At 42.4% G+C, this 13,871-nt stretch overlaps 1 protein-coding gene across 1 annotated transcript in view; it reads left to right on the forward strand.

Moving 5' to 3' along the window:
• itpk1a (inositol-tetrakisphosphate 1-kinase a) overlaps positions 1-13,871 on the forward strand; it is a 250,394-nt gene that overhangs the window by 12,727 nt on the left and 223,796 nt on the right. The window contains exon 3 of the mRNA XM_068038755.1: positions 7,224-7,248. Within this exon, the coding sequence (XP_067894856.1) occupies positions 7,224-7,248 (25 nt within the window). The remainder of the gene's footprint in view (positions 1-7,223; positions 7,249-13,871) is intronic.

The following is a 13,871-nucleotide window of genomic DNA, read 5'->3' on the forward strand; positions in this document are numbered from 1 at the left end:
ATCTTCTTTTCCCGTAGGGCCTTGAGGACATTCCGTGCAGACCACTGCCTGATGGATTGGTGGTCAAAGGTGTTTTTTCCGCACAAACTGTTCCATGAAAGATAGGTGGTACGGCACAGTCCAACTGGATGGAACATTCTGCGGCAATGTGGCCAGACCCATCCTTTGTAACACTGGGGACAGATAGAACCTCAGCACGTAGTGACACTTTGTGTTTGCGTGCTGGGGTTCTAAGTACAGCTTGATGCAGCCACACACAAGTGGCCATCAGGATGAGGGCAACATTGGGTACTTTTTTTTTTTTCCTCTTTTATCTAGAGGTTTGAACATCGTGTCCCTCAGGACATGGTCCATTTTCGATCTCCAGATAAAGCAGAAGATGGCTTGGGTGATCGCCACAGAACAGGAGTTTGGTATGGGCCAGACCTGTTCCACCTACAGCAACAACATGAGCGCCTCACACCTGATGACCAGGTTCTTGCCCACAATGGAGAGAGAAAGCTGCTCCCACATGCTCAGTTTTTATGGTGTACCTTGGCTACTCGCTCCTTCCAGGTTTTGGCACATGCCCCGACCCCTCCAAACCATATCCCCAACGCCTTCAGGTAGTCTGACCTGATGGTGAAGGGGACAAAGGATTGGACAGCCCAGTTCCCAAAGAACATGGCCTTGCTCTTGCTGCGATTTACTTTGGCTCCCGAGGCCGGTTTGAACTGGTCGCAGATGCTCATCATTCTGCAAACCGATGGCGGATCCGAGCAGAAGACTGCGATGTCGACCATGTATAGGGAGGCTTTGACCCGAGTGCCTCCGCTGCCTGGGATTGTCACCCCTCTTATGCCCGCATCCTTCCTAATGGACTCAGCAAAAGGTTCAATACAGCAAACAAACAAGTCAGGGGAGAGAGGACAGCCCTGTCTGACTCCAGATTTTATCAGGAAACGTTCTGGTTCCTGCCTGTTGATTGAGACTGTGTTACTGATGTTTGTGTGGAGCAGTTTGATCCAATTGATTACCTCGCCAAGCCCCATTTTGGAGAGCACGTCCATGTATGTGTGCAATATCCTGTCAAAAGCCTTCTGGTCCAAGCTGAAGAGGCAGGTGTCCACCCTCCTGTCCCGTACATAGGTGATTAGTCTCGTGCTACTCAGGGATACAATCAGAGATCTTCCTGCCGGGTACAATACAAGTCTGATTTGGGGTGAATCACCAACTCCAGAGCAGACTTGACCCAACTGGCGCTGACTTTGGACAGAATCTTGTAGTCAACACTAAGCAGTGAGATGGGCCGCCAATTTCTGATTTCCGCCCTCTTTCCCCCTTCCACTTGTAGATGAGGGTGATGATGCCTTTCCAAATGGATTCTGACATGCTGCTGGCCAGATGCATACTCTCGTACACTTCCAGCAGGTCTGGGCCGATTCCAGTCCCACAGAGTCAAATACAACTCAACTGGCAGGCCGTCACTTCCGGGAGTTTTACTCGTCTCGAAGGACATGACGGCCTTTGTCAGCTCGACCAGAGTTAGCGGTTTGTCCAGACTCTCCCGCGTGCTGTCATCTAAGACCTCTGTGATAAATAACAGGAAGGACTTGGAGGCTGTGCTGTTTGTGGGCTAGAATATTTGGTCTAAATACTTCACGCTCCCTGATTTATAATGAGGGTCCAAGTCAAGCACTTGCATGTTTCTAATGAGGGATACATGATAACATAAACTAAATGTAATGTGAAACTTCAGCTCTGCTCCTTTTTTTAAGATTTATGAAGCCTTGGGTGTGCCATTTATCTCATTACAGATTCTTCTGGGATGTCACTTTTGCTTTCCTGATCACAAGATAATTATGGATGAGGAAGACCATCCTGCCAGAAACATTCCCTATTGTATCATCCAATTGGTTCTTCAATAATTCCAGCGTTTTTACTTTTATGTGGAAATTCATTGCACACATTGCTCATTCTGTAAAAACGATTTCCTGACATCAGTCCTAATAGTACCTTTTTTCTTGCTTGAACATGAGTCGCCTTGTTCTGCTCCCACGCATTAATTTGAAATAACATTCTAGAATAATTTTTTTCTATACACTTAACAATCTTTTCTATCTGTAAAAGATCGCCACTCTGCTGCTTCCTTCAAATATCTCATAATTTGACTGCAAGAGTTTATTGCTCACTGGTGCATAGTTTATGAAATACAGAGTGCTTTATAGGAATATGAGAATGCTGGACTGGGAAAGTCACCTGATTCATCAAGCCTGCCCCACGTAGTGTTTTGTCTGAATCAAGATTGTACTCTCTCCACCAGCAGCCACGTAATCTCCTGGGAGAAGGCAGACAAAAACTTTTTCAAGAAGAAACCAATTGTGGGGGTGGTGGGGAATCCAGCTAATAATTAGGCAATCAAAACTAGCTCAGGAGCAGGCATTGGCTCTGCTTACACCTGGTATTTCTCCTACCTTTTTTCAAGATGTGATCTCTGCCTTAATCTGGAATTGGCCTTATTTCTCTTTCTGAAAAAAAAATTATCGTCAACACTCATTGCACGAGCTGGCAACTTGTTCCAAGTCTACAATCCTCTGGAAATAAAAGTACTGCCTAACATGTAACCTAATCCTAGATCTGTATAACTTAGACTGGGCAAGATCAGTAGGAACACAATGTAGCCCTTGATCTATTTTATTTATCTCTATCAAATTGCCCTGAAGTCTATGCATCTTGACTGTGAATAGACCCAGTTTTTTTAAAGCCTAGCAGAGTAACAAATGTTCTTAAACTGGGATTTATTATTGGTGCTCTTCTCTGAACCAGTTCATCACACACCATATGAGAGGACCAAAGTTGGACCCAGTAATCTAAATCTGGTCTCACCAAGGTCTTGTACAAGGACAAAACGATAGGAATATTCGACATAGAATAAATCATGTCAGTATGACCAAATGCCCTATTTGCTTTGGGCTTTGGCTTCCCTGCATTGGTCACTAGGGCTATGAACTATTATGCCGTGATCCTTTTCTCTCTCGACCATTTTCAGTTCTGTTCGCTGTAAAGTGTAAGTGTATACAGTATCATAAATATGGGCAGGAACAACACTATATGCACCTGACGATGGCCCATTCTCCCAGTGCATCTAAATCTGCTAACAACATAAATTTGTTCTTCATCCCTGCAGCTTTATTTGCAATGGTGCAGGTGAAATTTTACTTCAGCTATGTATTGAAATTCTATACTTTGCATAATGTATGATGGTGTTCAACATATCAGTCCTCAAATGGAAATCATGTGGCGTAGACACGTTTTGCAGTCGCTGTACTTTCAGCCATATTGACCCAGAATTTGTACCTGGGCTCAGCACTATAATTGATGGCTCTGGTCTGTTTTCCTTTCTTGGACATCCTGCCATCATCCTAGGATTCCTATTGAGATTTACATAGGATACCAGCAGAAAAGTATTCTAACTTGCACCAAGTTCCATTTGTCCATCACCCCTGTATGTACTGACCTACATTGTCTCTAATCCAGCAACACTTTTTTGTTTTAAAAATCTCAACCTTGTGTCCAAATCCATCTGTGACCTTGGCCGTACAACCCTCTGAGAACTCTACAGTTCTGGCCTCTTGTACAGCTTCAATTTCCTTCGCTTTGCCATTGGTGCCTTCAGCAGTCTGGGCCCTAAGCTCTGGAATTCCCTCCCTTAACCTCTTTGCCTTTCCACCTCTTCCTCCTCTTTTAAGGCGCTACTTTAAAGCCTACCCCTTTTAAGCATTTGCTCACCTGTCTTAATACTTCCTTATGTGGTTCAGAATCAAATTTTTGTCTGAACACTTCTTTGAAGTGTCTTGGGATGCTTTACTATTTTAAAGGGGCTTTGAAAATGCAAGTTGTTTTTTTAATTTATTCAGTGGCTGGGTTTCCACTAATTTGAGTGCCAGGACGTGGCAGCTCCCACTCTGCAGAGTCGCAGTTTTCCAGTGGGATATTAAGGGTGGATAATATTTGCAGTCATTCCATTACCACTGAACATTTCCTGGTGGGGCAACGCCAACCTTTTTTATCTGCAGGTTTTCTGTTTTCCCCCTCAGCTGGGGAATAAATGGTAGAGTTTTGAGGGGAATTGGGACAAGTTAACATTCATGAAAATATAAATATTAATTTAAAAATCTCAATTCCTGAGTGAGCACTGTTAGAACGTGTTGGGGATTGCTTCTGCAATGAACATCAAAGGATTCTGGAAAGAATTTGGCAGTTCTGGTGAGGAAGACTGTTGCAAGTCCTGGGAGGAAGGAGACTGAGAGAAGTGTTCCGACAGATTGGTGCTAGTATCCTTGGAGGGATGAGAAAAGATCAGGTTCTGTTGATGCCCAATTTGATAAATTTGAAAACCACTACAGTAACTGGATTTTGTACTCTTCCCTTTGTTTGAAATAGGCCCTTTTTTTTTTTTTCCTGGCATTTGTTTCATTTAAAAAAAAATGTTGGTTACAATTTTAAATCTAGGGTCACCCGCTTGAAATTCTTTCTTTGAATACAAGGATTATACACAGGTTGAAAAGTGTGGAGAAGCTCTTTTGAATTGAATTAAGCTGTTGCAGTGATTGAGAATGGACTCCATAGTCAGCAGTTACTATGTCAAATGCCAATAAAGAAATTAAAAATGAGAAGTACTTGCTTTTCCCTTTTTTTTTCTTTCCCTCCCCTGCACCTGCACTTAGATGTCAAATGCCGAAGGATATAAACATTAAAAAAATCAGGAAGTTAGGAGTAAGAAAGTGGAGCTTTTTTTTTTTAACCAAAAGAGCAAAAAGTGGAATAGTTGCTAGACATTGAACAGAAAACACAGTATAGGAACTGGAGTAGGGCATTTAACCAGTCCATCTGGTTCACTAATGTCCTTTTTAGGGAAGGCAATCTGCCATCCTTACCTGGCTTGGCCTACACGTGGTTCCAGACCCACAGCATTGTGGTTGACATTTAACTGCCCTCTGAAATGTACTAGCACGCTACTCAGATGTCAAGGGCAATTAGGGGCGGGCAACAAATGCTGGCCTTGCCAGCAACGCCTACATCCCATGAAAGAATAAATATACTGTTCCGTACTAATCAGTGAGATCATGACTGATCTGCGACTTAACTCCATATACCTACCTTTGCCCCATATCCCTCAATAAATTTTTGTTAACCCAAAGGTATTCACCTCAGTTTTAAAATTAACAATTGATCTAGCATCAATTGACATTTTTGGAAGATAGTTCCAAACTTCTACTGCCCTTTGTGTGAAGAAGTGTTTTCTAATTTCCCTCCTGAAAGGTCTGGCGCTAATTGACTGTGCCCTCTAGTCGCAGATGTCCCAACTTGTGGAGAAGAAGGGTCACTGACCCGAAACGTTAACTCTGCTTCTCTTTCCACAGATGCTGCCAGACCTGCTGAGTGGTTCCAGCATTTCTTGTTTTTATCCCAATTTATGGAACTAGTTTTCTCATTTAATCTATCTGCTCCCCATAATACCTTTGAAAATGTTTATCAAATAACCCCTTAACCTTCTAAATTCTAGGGAATACAGTCTTAGTTTATGTAATCTCTCTCCTTTTATAGCTTAACCCTTGCTGCATTCTCTCCAAGGCCAATATTGTCCTTCCTATGGTGGTACCCAGAACTGCTCCTAGTATTCCAGATGTGGTCTAACCGGAGCTTTGTATAGCATAATTTCTAGTCCTATAGATATAAAGGCCAGCATTCCATTAGCCTTTTTGATTTTCTATACCTGTTCATGACATTTTAATTATTTGTTAACCTGGACTCCCCAAGTCTCATTGGACCTCCACTGTTTAATCTAATCATACTGGTGAAAAGCTATAGAGACACAATTTGGCGCAGTTCTTGAGTAAGTAGGAATTGAGGAATATGGCAAAAAAGCATATAGGTGCCATTGATCCATTTGGAAAAAAAAAGTATAGGCTTGTTAGGCCTAATGACCTTTTTTCTCTGTTCCTAAATAATCTTTTATTCTTCTTTTGAAGGTAGTGACCTATGCTGGGGTTCAGTTCAACATGTGTCAGTTGTTCTGTAGGATTCAATCGTATAGCTATTCTTACTGGACAATAATTGTTGGTGAACTATTTGGCTGGTGCAGTCTGGCCTGTCCTCCTTCCCATATAATGCTGGCGAATGTTTGCAAAGTTGAGGAGTGTGAACCTATGCCATTTTGTTTTGCCCATCCCAAAATCTGCAATTGCTTCATCCTAGCTAAAATGAACTAACTTACTGTTGACCACCTATAGAGCTTGGGTCCTTTAATGGTCTGGATGGCTCCGTGCTTTTATCCAGTGAAAAAGCACATGAGTATTTTTCTTTTTCAAGATTCACATGTAGGGACCGAATGGGGGAAAATCTCTGCCTGATTCTTTCGCTCTGCAAAAAAAAAAAAAGGAAAAATTGCTCATTAGGATTGTCACTGCATTTCTTTCATTGGTTTGCACAGTTCAAACCAAACAGGATTTGAGCTATAGATGAAGTACATGGTGGAACCACAGCTGAGACGAACAGCTTGCCATCTGTAACAGACCATCTTAATTGTCAACGAACAGAAGGTTCCTATGCTATTTCACAGAAACAAAGTACTGGAACAAATTGGATTGAAGTGGATTTTGTATCTATTTACCATACTTTTTTTCTTGTGCTTGCTGCCTGCTTTTGCCACAGCTAGAATGTCCTTGATCTTACAGATGTTATGGAACCCTGAACAAGAAAGTGCAGATTTGGTAGGTGAATTTCGGCCTTTACTAGTTGGTTCCAATTGTACTCAACAGAGATTTGCAAGTAGGACCAAAATGGCAAATCTCACAACTGAATTGCTTGTATTGGCAATTACAGTTTCCAAAAGCTGGAATTTTGGTGTCTGGTTCTCATTTAGAAATTTCCAAGACATCTTATTTTCAAAAATCATCATCTCTAATTGAAGACCATTGACTTTGCTTCCATTTCCCAGCCACATTGAGCACAAGACATTAATATTTTTATTTTTAAGTGTTTGTGCATTTATTTGCCCTTTTAATAACAGTCTGAAACTTTGGGACCATTTACAGAACAAAAACAATTTGAATCTTTGAGATTCTAGCTGTGGAGTTGTGGTTCAGTTTTTTTTTTATAGCCTACTGTTTTGAAGCTGCATAATTCTGCAATATTTTGCAAGGACTGCATTTCTCTAATTTATTCTGTCCTTTCTTTTCTAGGAAACGAGGCATAGACGTTGTACAGGTGAGTTGCAATATCTTCATTCTAGGTGCTGATACTGGTTTGCCCTGTTTCATGTTCAGTAACATTGGGAACAAAATTGTGGGTTTGTTTTGATGAATGGATGCATCAAGGGCATCCTGTATCGACTCTGTACTCTGACCTTTTTTGTGATTCTATATCATAGAGGGGATTATGGGTTACTTTTAAAGGGGTGGGAGGGGTGAAAGAAAAGGTTAGTTTAATGTTGCTCTGATGCAAATGCCATGGAAGGAAGAACATTAGCCGTCTTCTGAGATGTGGAATGGTTGATTTTTCTTGTGTACTGGGTGGAGGAATCACTCCAGTTTGGTGCTTGAACGAACAAACAAGGTCCTACAGAGGAACCCATATGGCCCAAGTCAAGTAACCCCCTTTGTCTTCCCAAAGCATTGTAAATATTATTAAATCAGATGTATAATTGCTAATCTTAAGAGTCAGTGTTAATAGTAATTGAATAAATGAAGGGATTGTGGAGTGGTGACTGTCACTGTCACTTTTTTGTGTGATTTAAGTGCTCTCTGTGTTACTTGGGGCGAGGAAGAGGAAGTACCCTCCTTACTTTCCTGCTTTCATTGACAGGGCCATTTATTTTGTGCTTTTTACTGTTTACATAAATGGTGGAAAATTCCATTAAATCCGCAGGAGGTCATCCTACTAGTTTAGGCTTGATTTGAAAGAGTTGAGGTGAAGAATTTCATTTTAAATTGTGCCCTTTTCTGCTTGGAATGTTGTGTTGCCATCAATCACCATCAGAACTGGACTTCAATTTTATTGAAGCAAAATTTCTGTGCAAGTATGCGTTCAGTACGAGCCCAATACTATTACTAGTTGCAAGTAAATGCATACCTACATTGCAACATTGATTACACTTACAGCGCAGCACGTTCTGGAACCAACCAGAGAGCAGGTTATATTCGACTTGGTATTGTGTAGTATGACAGGATTACTTAGTGACCTCCGAGTAAAGGCACCTCTAAGTAGCAGCGACCACAATATGATTGAATTTTACATCCAGTTTGAAAGAAGAGTGGGTCTAAGACTGGTATTTTAAACTTAAATAAGGACAACTATGTTGGCATGAAAATTGAGCTAGCTGAAGTGAACTGGGTTACTAGGCGAGGAGATCGATCAATAGAGAAGCAGTGGCAGACATTTTAAGGGGATATTTCAGAATACTCACTAAGTATAGCCTTAAGGAAAATTCTAAGGGGAGGACCCACCATCTGTGGTTTCTTGAAGATGAGGAAAGCATCAGACTTAAGGAAAAAGCATATAATCGCACAAAGATGATTGGTCAGAATATAAAGAGCGGCAGAGAATGACTGAAAGGTTAATCAGGAGAAAGAAATTCGAGTTAGAGAGGAAGCTAGCTAGAAATGTAAAAACGGATAGCAAGAGTTTCTACAGGTATTAAAAAGGACAAGAGTAAGTAAAGTGAGTGTTGGTCCTCTAGAGAGTGAGAATGGGGAGTTAATAGCAGATAATAAGGAAGTGGTGGATGAAATTAACATATTTTGCTTCTGTCTTCACCAATAGCGGATACAAAAAACATTACAGTAATAGCTGTAAATCAGGAGGTGGAAGGAAGAGAGAAACTTGGTGAAATTACAATCACCAGGGTAGCGGTACTGACCAAACTGTTGGTACTGTGGACTGGCAAGTTCTCAGTTCCTGATAAACTTCGTCCTAGGGTCTTAAAAGAGGTGGCTAATGAGGTAGTAGATGTGTTGGTGTTAATTTTTCAAACTTTGCTAGATTCTGGAAATGTTCCATCAGACTGGAAAATAGCAAATATAACCACTCTACCAATTTTCTGCCTCCCCTGCTTTTTGAATAATTATAGGCCAGTTAGCTTGACGTCTGTTGTGGGAAAGTTGTTGGAGTCGATCATTTAAGGAGGCTATAGCTGGGCACTTGGGAAAAACTCAAGGTAATTGGGAATAGTCAGCATGGTTTTATGAAAGGGCGATCATGTTTAACCAATTTATTGGAGTTCTTTGAAGGAGTAACATGCGCTGTGGATAAAGGGGAGCCCATTGATGTACTGTACTTGGAATTCCAGAAGGCTTTTGACAAGGTGCCACATCAAAGGTTTTTGCGCAAAGTAGAAGCTCATGGTGTAGGGGTAACATATTAGCATGGATAGAAGATTGGCTGGCAGAAAACAGAGTATGCATAAATTGGTCCTTTTCTGAGTGGCAGGATGTGGCGAGTGGATGTGGGGCTCGTGCTGGGGACTCCAGTTTTTATAATTTATAGCAATGACTTGGATGAATGGAGCAATGGCATGGTAGCTAAACTTGTAGATGAGACAAAGATGGGTAGGGAAGTATGTTGTGAAGAGGACATAAGGAGATTGCAGACTGATTTTTAGATAGGTTGAGTGAGTGGGTAAATATCTGGCAGATAGTTTATAACCTGGGAAAATGTGAAGTTGTTCACTTTGGCAGGAAGAATAAAAATGCAGAGTATTACTTAAACGGAGAATGACTGCAGAATTCTGGATGCAGAGGGATCTAGGTGTTCTTGTGCATGAGTCACAAAAAGTTGGTATGCAGGTACAGCAAGTAATAAAGAAGGCTAATGGAATGCTATCCTTTTATTGCAAGAGGAATTGAAAATAAAAGTAAGGATGTTATGCTTCAGTTATACAGGGCTTTGCTAAGCCCACATCGCGAATACTGTGTGCAATTTTGGTCTCCTTTTTATTTAGGGAAGGATGTGAATGCATTGGAGGCGATTTAGAGGAGGTTTACTGGACTGATACCTGGAGGAATGAGCAGGTTGTCTTGTGAGGAAAAGTTGGACAGACTGGGCTTGTTTTCACTGGAGTTTAGAAGAGTGAGGAGAGTCTTAATGGAAGTATATAAGACCCCGAATGGTCTTGACAAGGTAAATGTGGAAAGGATGTTTCCTCTTGTGGGTGAATCCAGAACTAGAGGGCACTGTTTTTAAAATTAGCGATTGCCCTTTTAGGACAGTGATGAGAATTTTTTTTTCTCTGAGGGTTGTGCGACTTTGGAACTCTCTCTGCCTCAGACGTGGTGGAGGTGGGGTCATTGAATATTTTTAAGGCGGAGGTAGATAGATTTCTTGTTAGGCAAGGGAATCAAAGATTATCAGGGGTAGATGGAAGTGTGGAATTTGAGACACAAACAGATCAGCCATGATCTTATTGAATGGCAGAGCAGGCTCGAGGGGCCAAATGGCCTATTTCTGCTCCTAATTCGTATGTTCAAAAGTACTTAATTGACTTTAAAGTGCTTCGGATGTCCTGAGATTGTGAAAGGCGCTATATAAATGCAAGTCTTTTTTTTACATGTTTTCCATTGTTTTGGAGATTCTAGCGCCATGCCTGCATTTGCTGACACAATGGGGAGAATTTTAAGTGAACTTGGGTCAGGTGAGGTGTTAAATCTCAAACTTGAGCTCGATCCTGCTCACTTCCAGTTTTAATAGAGGGAGGGCAACCAACTCGCTTTCAAATATTTTAATGAGGCTGCATGCCTCAGATTTAACTCTCTTTTAAATTTTGTGCTGGCCGATTTGGGTTTTCTGGACTATGGGAAATTTAGCAGCTAGAAGGATGCGAGGACTGCTGGATCCAGCAGATAACTCCCTTCCGCACTGCTTGTGGACAATGAGGAGCAGGGTGTTTTCCCCCCAGCTGACCAAGCCACCTGTAAACCATTCCTGCAATTAGCCACCCCCACCATGAATTACAATGCCCCCACCCCTGCCCATCAGCCATGGTCTCTCACCAACCTGGCCTTTCCCAAATTCCACCATCCTCCCCTTCCACTCTCCCCAGCGTCCAATCTCACCGTCCCTCCTCTCCGCTCTCTGGCTGCCATCTAAGTGCTGGAGACCTGCCTGCCAGCCAGCCAGCCCCTCAATCTGGCTGAATGCAACTGGGAAATGGAGACAAATTGAGTTAATCAGATCCTGCTGTTTTTTAAATTTGGCACCTCTCCCTTGGAGTTTGCCCTCTGAAAGTCCTGTTGCCAGTGTAAGTTATTTCAGCCACTGCCCTATGCAAGTGGGAGTTGCCATGAGATCCGGTGTTCCCACTTACAGTGGCTGGAACCGTTCCATTAGGACTTTGGGAGGGGCAGTGAGTAGAGGGAAGGGGAGATGTACATGGCAACGAACAGGAAAGGGCAGGCAAGTGCTGGCTTCAATTGAGGGGGAAGAGGGAGAATTGTTTCAGGACCATTTTGAATTTTCTAGGGTGGTCGTCTTTTACTAATTTTCTAGGTTGCAATGTATACACCATAATTCAGCAGTGTCCTTTTTATATCATGCCAGCCACAACATTTCTACAGTTTATTTCCTTCCCTTCATTGCCTGGCCTACCATTTTAATTACACCATTTAACTACACAAAAGGCAGCAACTCACTTGTCGTCTTCCTCTCTTTTTCTCTCTGCTTTTGTCTTGGAACCTCTTGAGGAATGTGGCACTTCCACTTTGAATTGGAGTAATGGCTAGATTTGTGAAATGGGACATCCCCTGCGTGGGAATGATTCACAGGGATTTGATTTCGCCATGTGTTTTGATTGATCTGCCTGAAATTAAACCGGGGAGTTTGAGGCGAGCAAATAATCATATATGAGACTTGGCTCTGTTTGCACGCAGATACGAAAGAAGAGAAATGGCTTGCAGCTATATTATTGTAACACTCAATGGCCCCAAAGTCCTTCAGATAGATTGAATTACTTTGAAGTAGACTAACTGAGGAAAAACACAGCAGCCAATTTGTGCACAGCAAGACCTTGCAAACAGCAGTGAGATAAATGACTAGTTCCTGTGTTTTTTTTTTTGGTGGTGCTGGTAAAGGGAGGAATGTTGGTCAGGGTACAGCAGGAACCTTCCTTGTCAAATGGCTCCATGAGGGTTTTTAACATCCTCCTTTAAATACAGGAACAAATAGCTAGGACCTTGTCTTAATATCTCATTCAAAGGACCACCAGTTGTTACTGATTCACTGATCTCTAACATTTGACAAAAGAGCGATCTGACCTTTTCTCATTACTTCCTTTATAACGGAAAGCAAGCCTCGGGCCGAGATTGCGCTTGCTCTCTCTCCCTCATATTTTGTCTTCCTTACTGAGAGAGTTGCTGTGTCATTGGCTTTCAGATGACATATTAACTCCGTACCATCCATTATTTGCTGGGTGTACCACCATTTCAAGATGACCACAAGCTCTTTTGGTGTCCTGCCAATATTTGGCTTTCAAATGCAATGAGAATCAATTAACTGGTCATGTATTTCAGTTGCTGTTTGCGACTTTTTGCTGTGTTCTTATTGGTGCCATGTTTACCTACACGAGTGACTACATTTCAAAAATTAACTGATCCACATTTTTTTTTTATTATTTATTCATTCATGGATGGCAAGGCCAGCATTTATTGCCCTTGAGAAGGTGCTGGTGACCCGCCTTCTTGAACCGCTGCCGTCCATGTGGCGTGCATACACCAACAGGGAGGGAGTTCCAGGATTTTTACCCAGTGACAGTGAAGGAACGGCGATACAGTTCTAGGTCAGGATGATATGTGACTTGGAGGGGAATTTGCAGATGATGGTCTTCCCATGTGTCTGCTGCCCTTGTCCTTCTAGGTGGTAGAGGTCACAGGTTTGGAAGGTTTTTGTCAAAGGAGCTTGGCGAGTTGTTGCAGATGGTACACATTGCTGCCACAGTGTGCCAGTGGTGCAGAGAGTTATTGTTTTAAGGAGTGTCAATCAAGTGGGCTGCTTTGTCCTGGATGGTGTTGAACTTCTTCAGTAGTGTTGGAGCTGCAGTGGAAAGTATTACATCATTCTCCTGACTTGTACCTTGTAGATGAACAGGCTTTGAGGAGTCAGGAAATGAATTGCTCGCTGCAAAATTCCCAGCCTCTGAGTTAACCTTGTAGCCACAGTATTTAGATGGCTGGTCCAGTTAAGTTTCTGGTCAGTGGTAACCTCCAGGATGTTGATGGTGGGGAATTTAATGATGGTAATGCTGTTGAATGTTGAGGTGAGCTGGTTAGATTCTCTCATTGGAGATGATCATTGCCTGGCACTAGTGTGGCACGAATGTTACTTGCCATTTATCAGCCCAAATCTGAATGTTGTCGAGGTCTTGATGTGTACGGACACACACAGGCAATTTTCCACATTATCGAGTAGATGCCAGTGTTATAACTATACTGGAACAATATGGGGCTAAGGGTGCAGCTAGTTCTGGAGCACAAGTCTTCAGTGCTACAGCCAGGATGTTGTCAGGGTCCTGAGGCTCGGCACGCTTTACACAGCAAAGGCTTTCATGATAGCACGTGGAGTGAATTGAAATGGCTGAGCACTGGCATCAGTGATGCTGGGGACCTTGGGAGGAGGCAGAGATGGCTCATCCACTCGGCACTTCTGGCTGAAGGTAGTTCCAAATGCTTCAGCTTTGTCTTTTGCACTGACGTGCTGGGCTCTGCCATAAGTGAGGATGGGGTTGTTTGTGAAACCGCTTCCTGCAGTTAGTTGTTTAATTGTCCACCACCATTCATGACTGGATGTGGCAGGACTGCAGAGCTTTGATCTGATCCATTGGTTGTGGGATCGCTTAGCTCTGT

This window comes from Heterodontus francisci, chromosome 9 (genome assembly GCF_036365525.1).
Source record: "Heterodontus francisci isolate sHetFra1 chromosome 9, sHetFra1.hap1, whole genome shotgun sequence".
NCBI classification, from domain to species: domain Eukaryota; kingdom Metazoa; phylum Chordata; class Chondrichthyes; order Heterodontiformes; family Heterodontidae; genus Heterodontus; species Heterodontus francisci.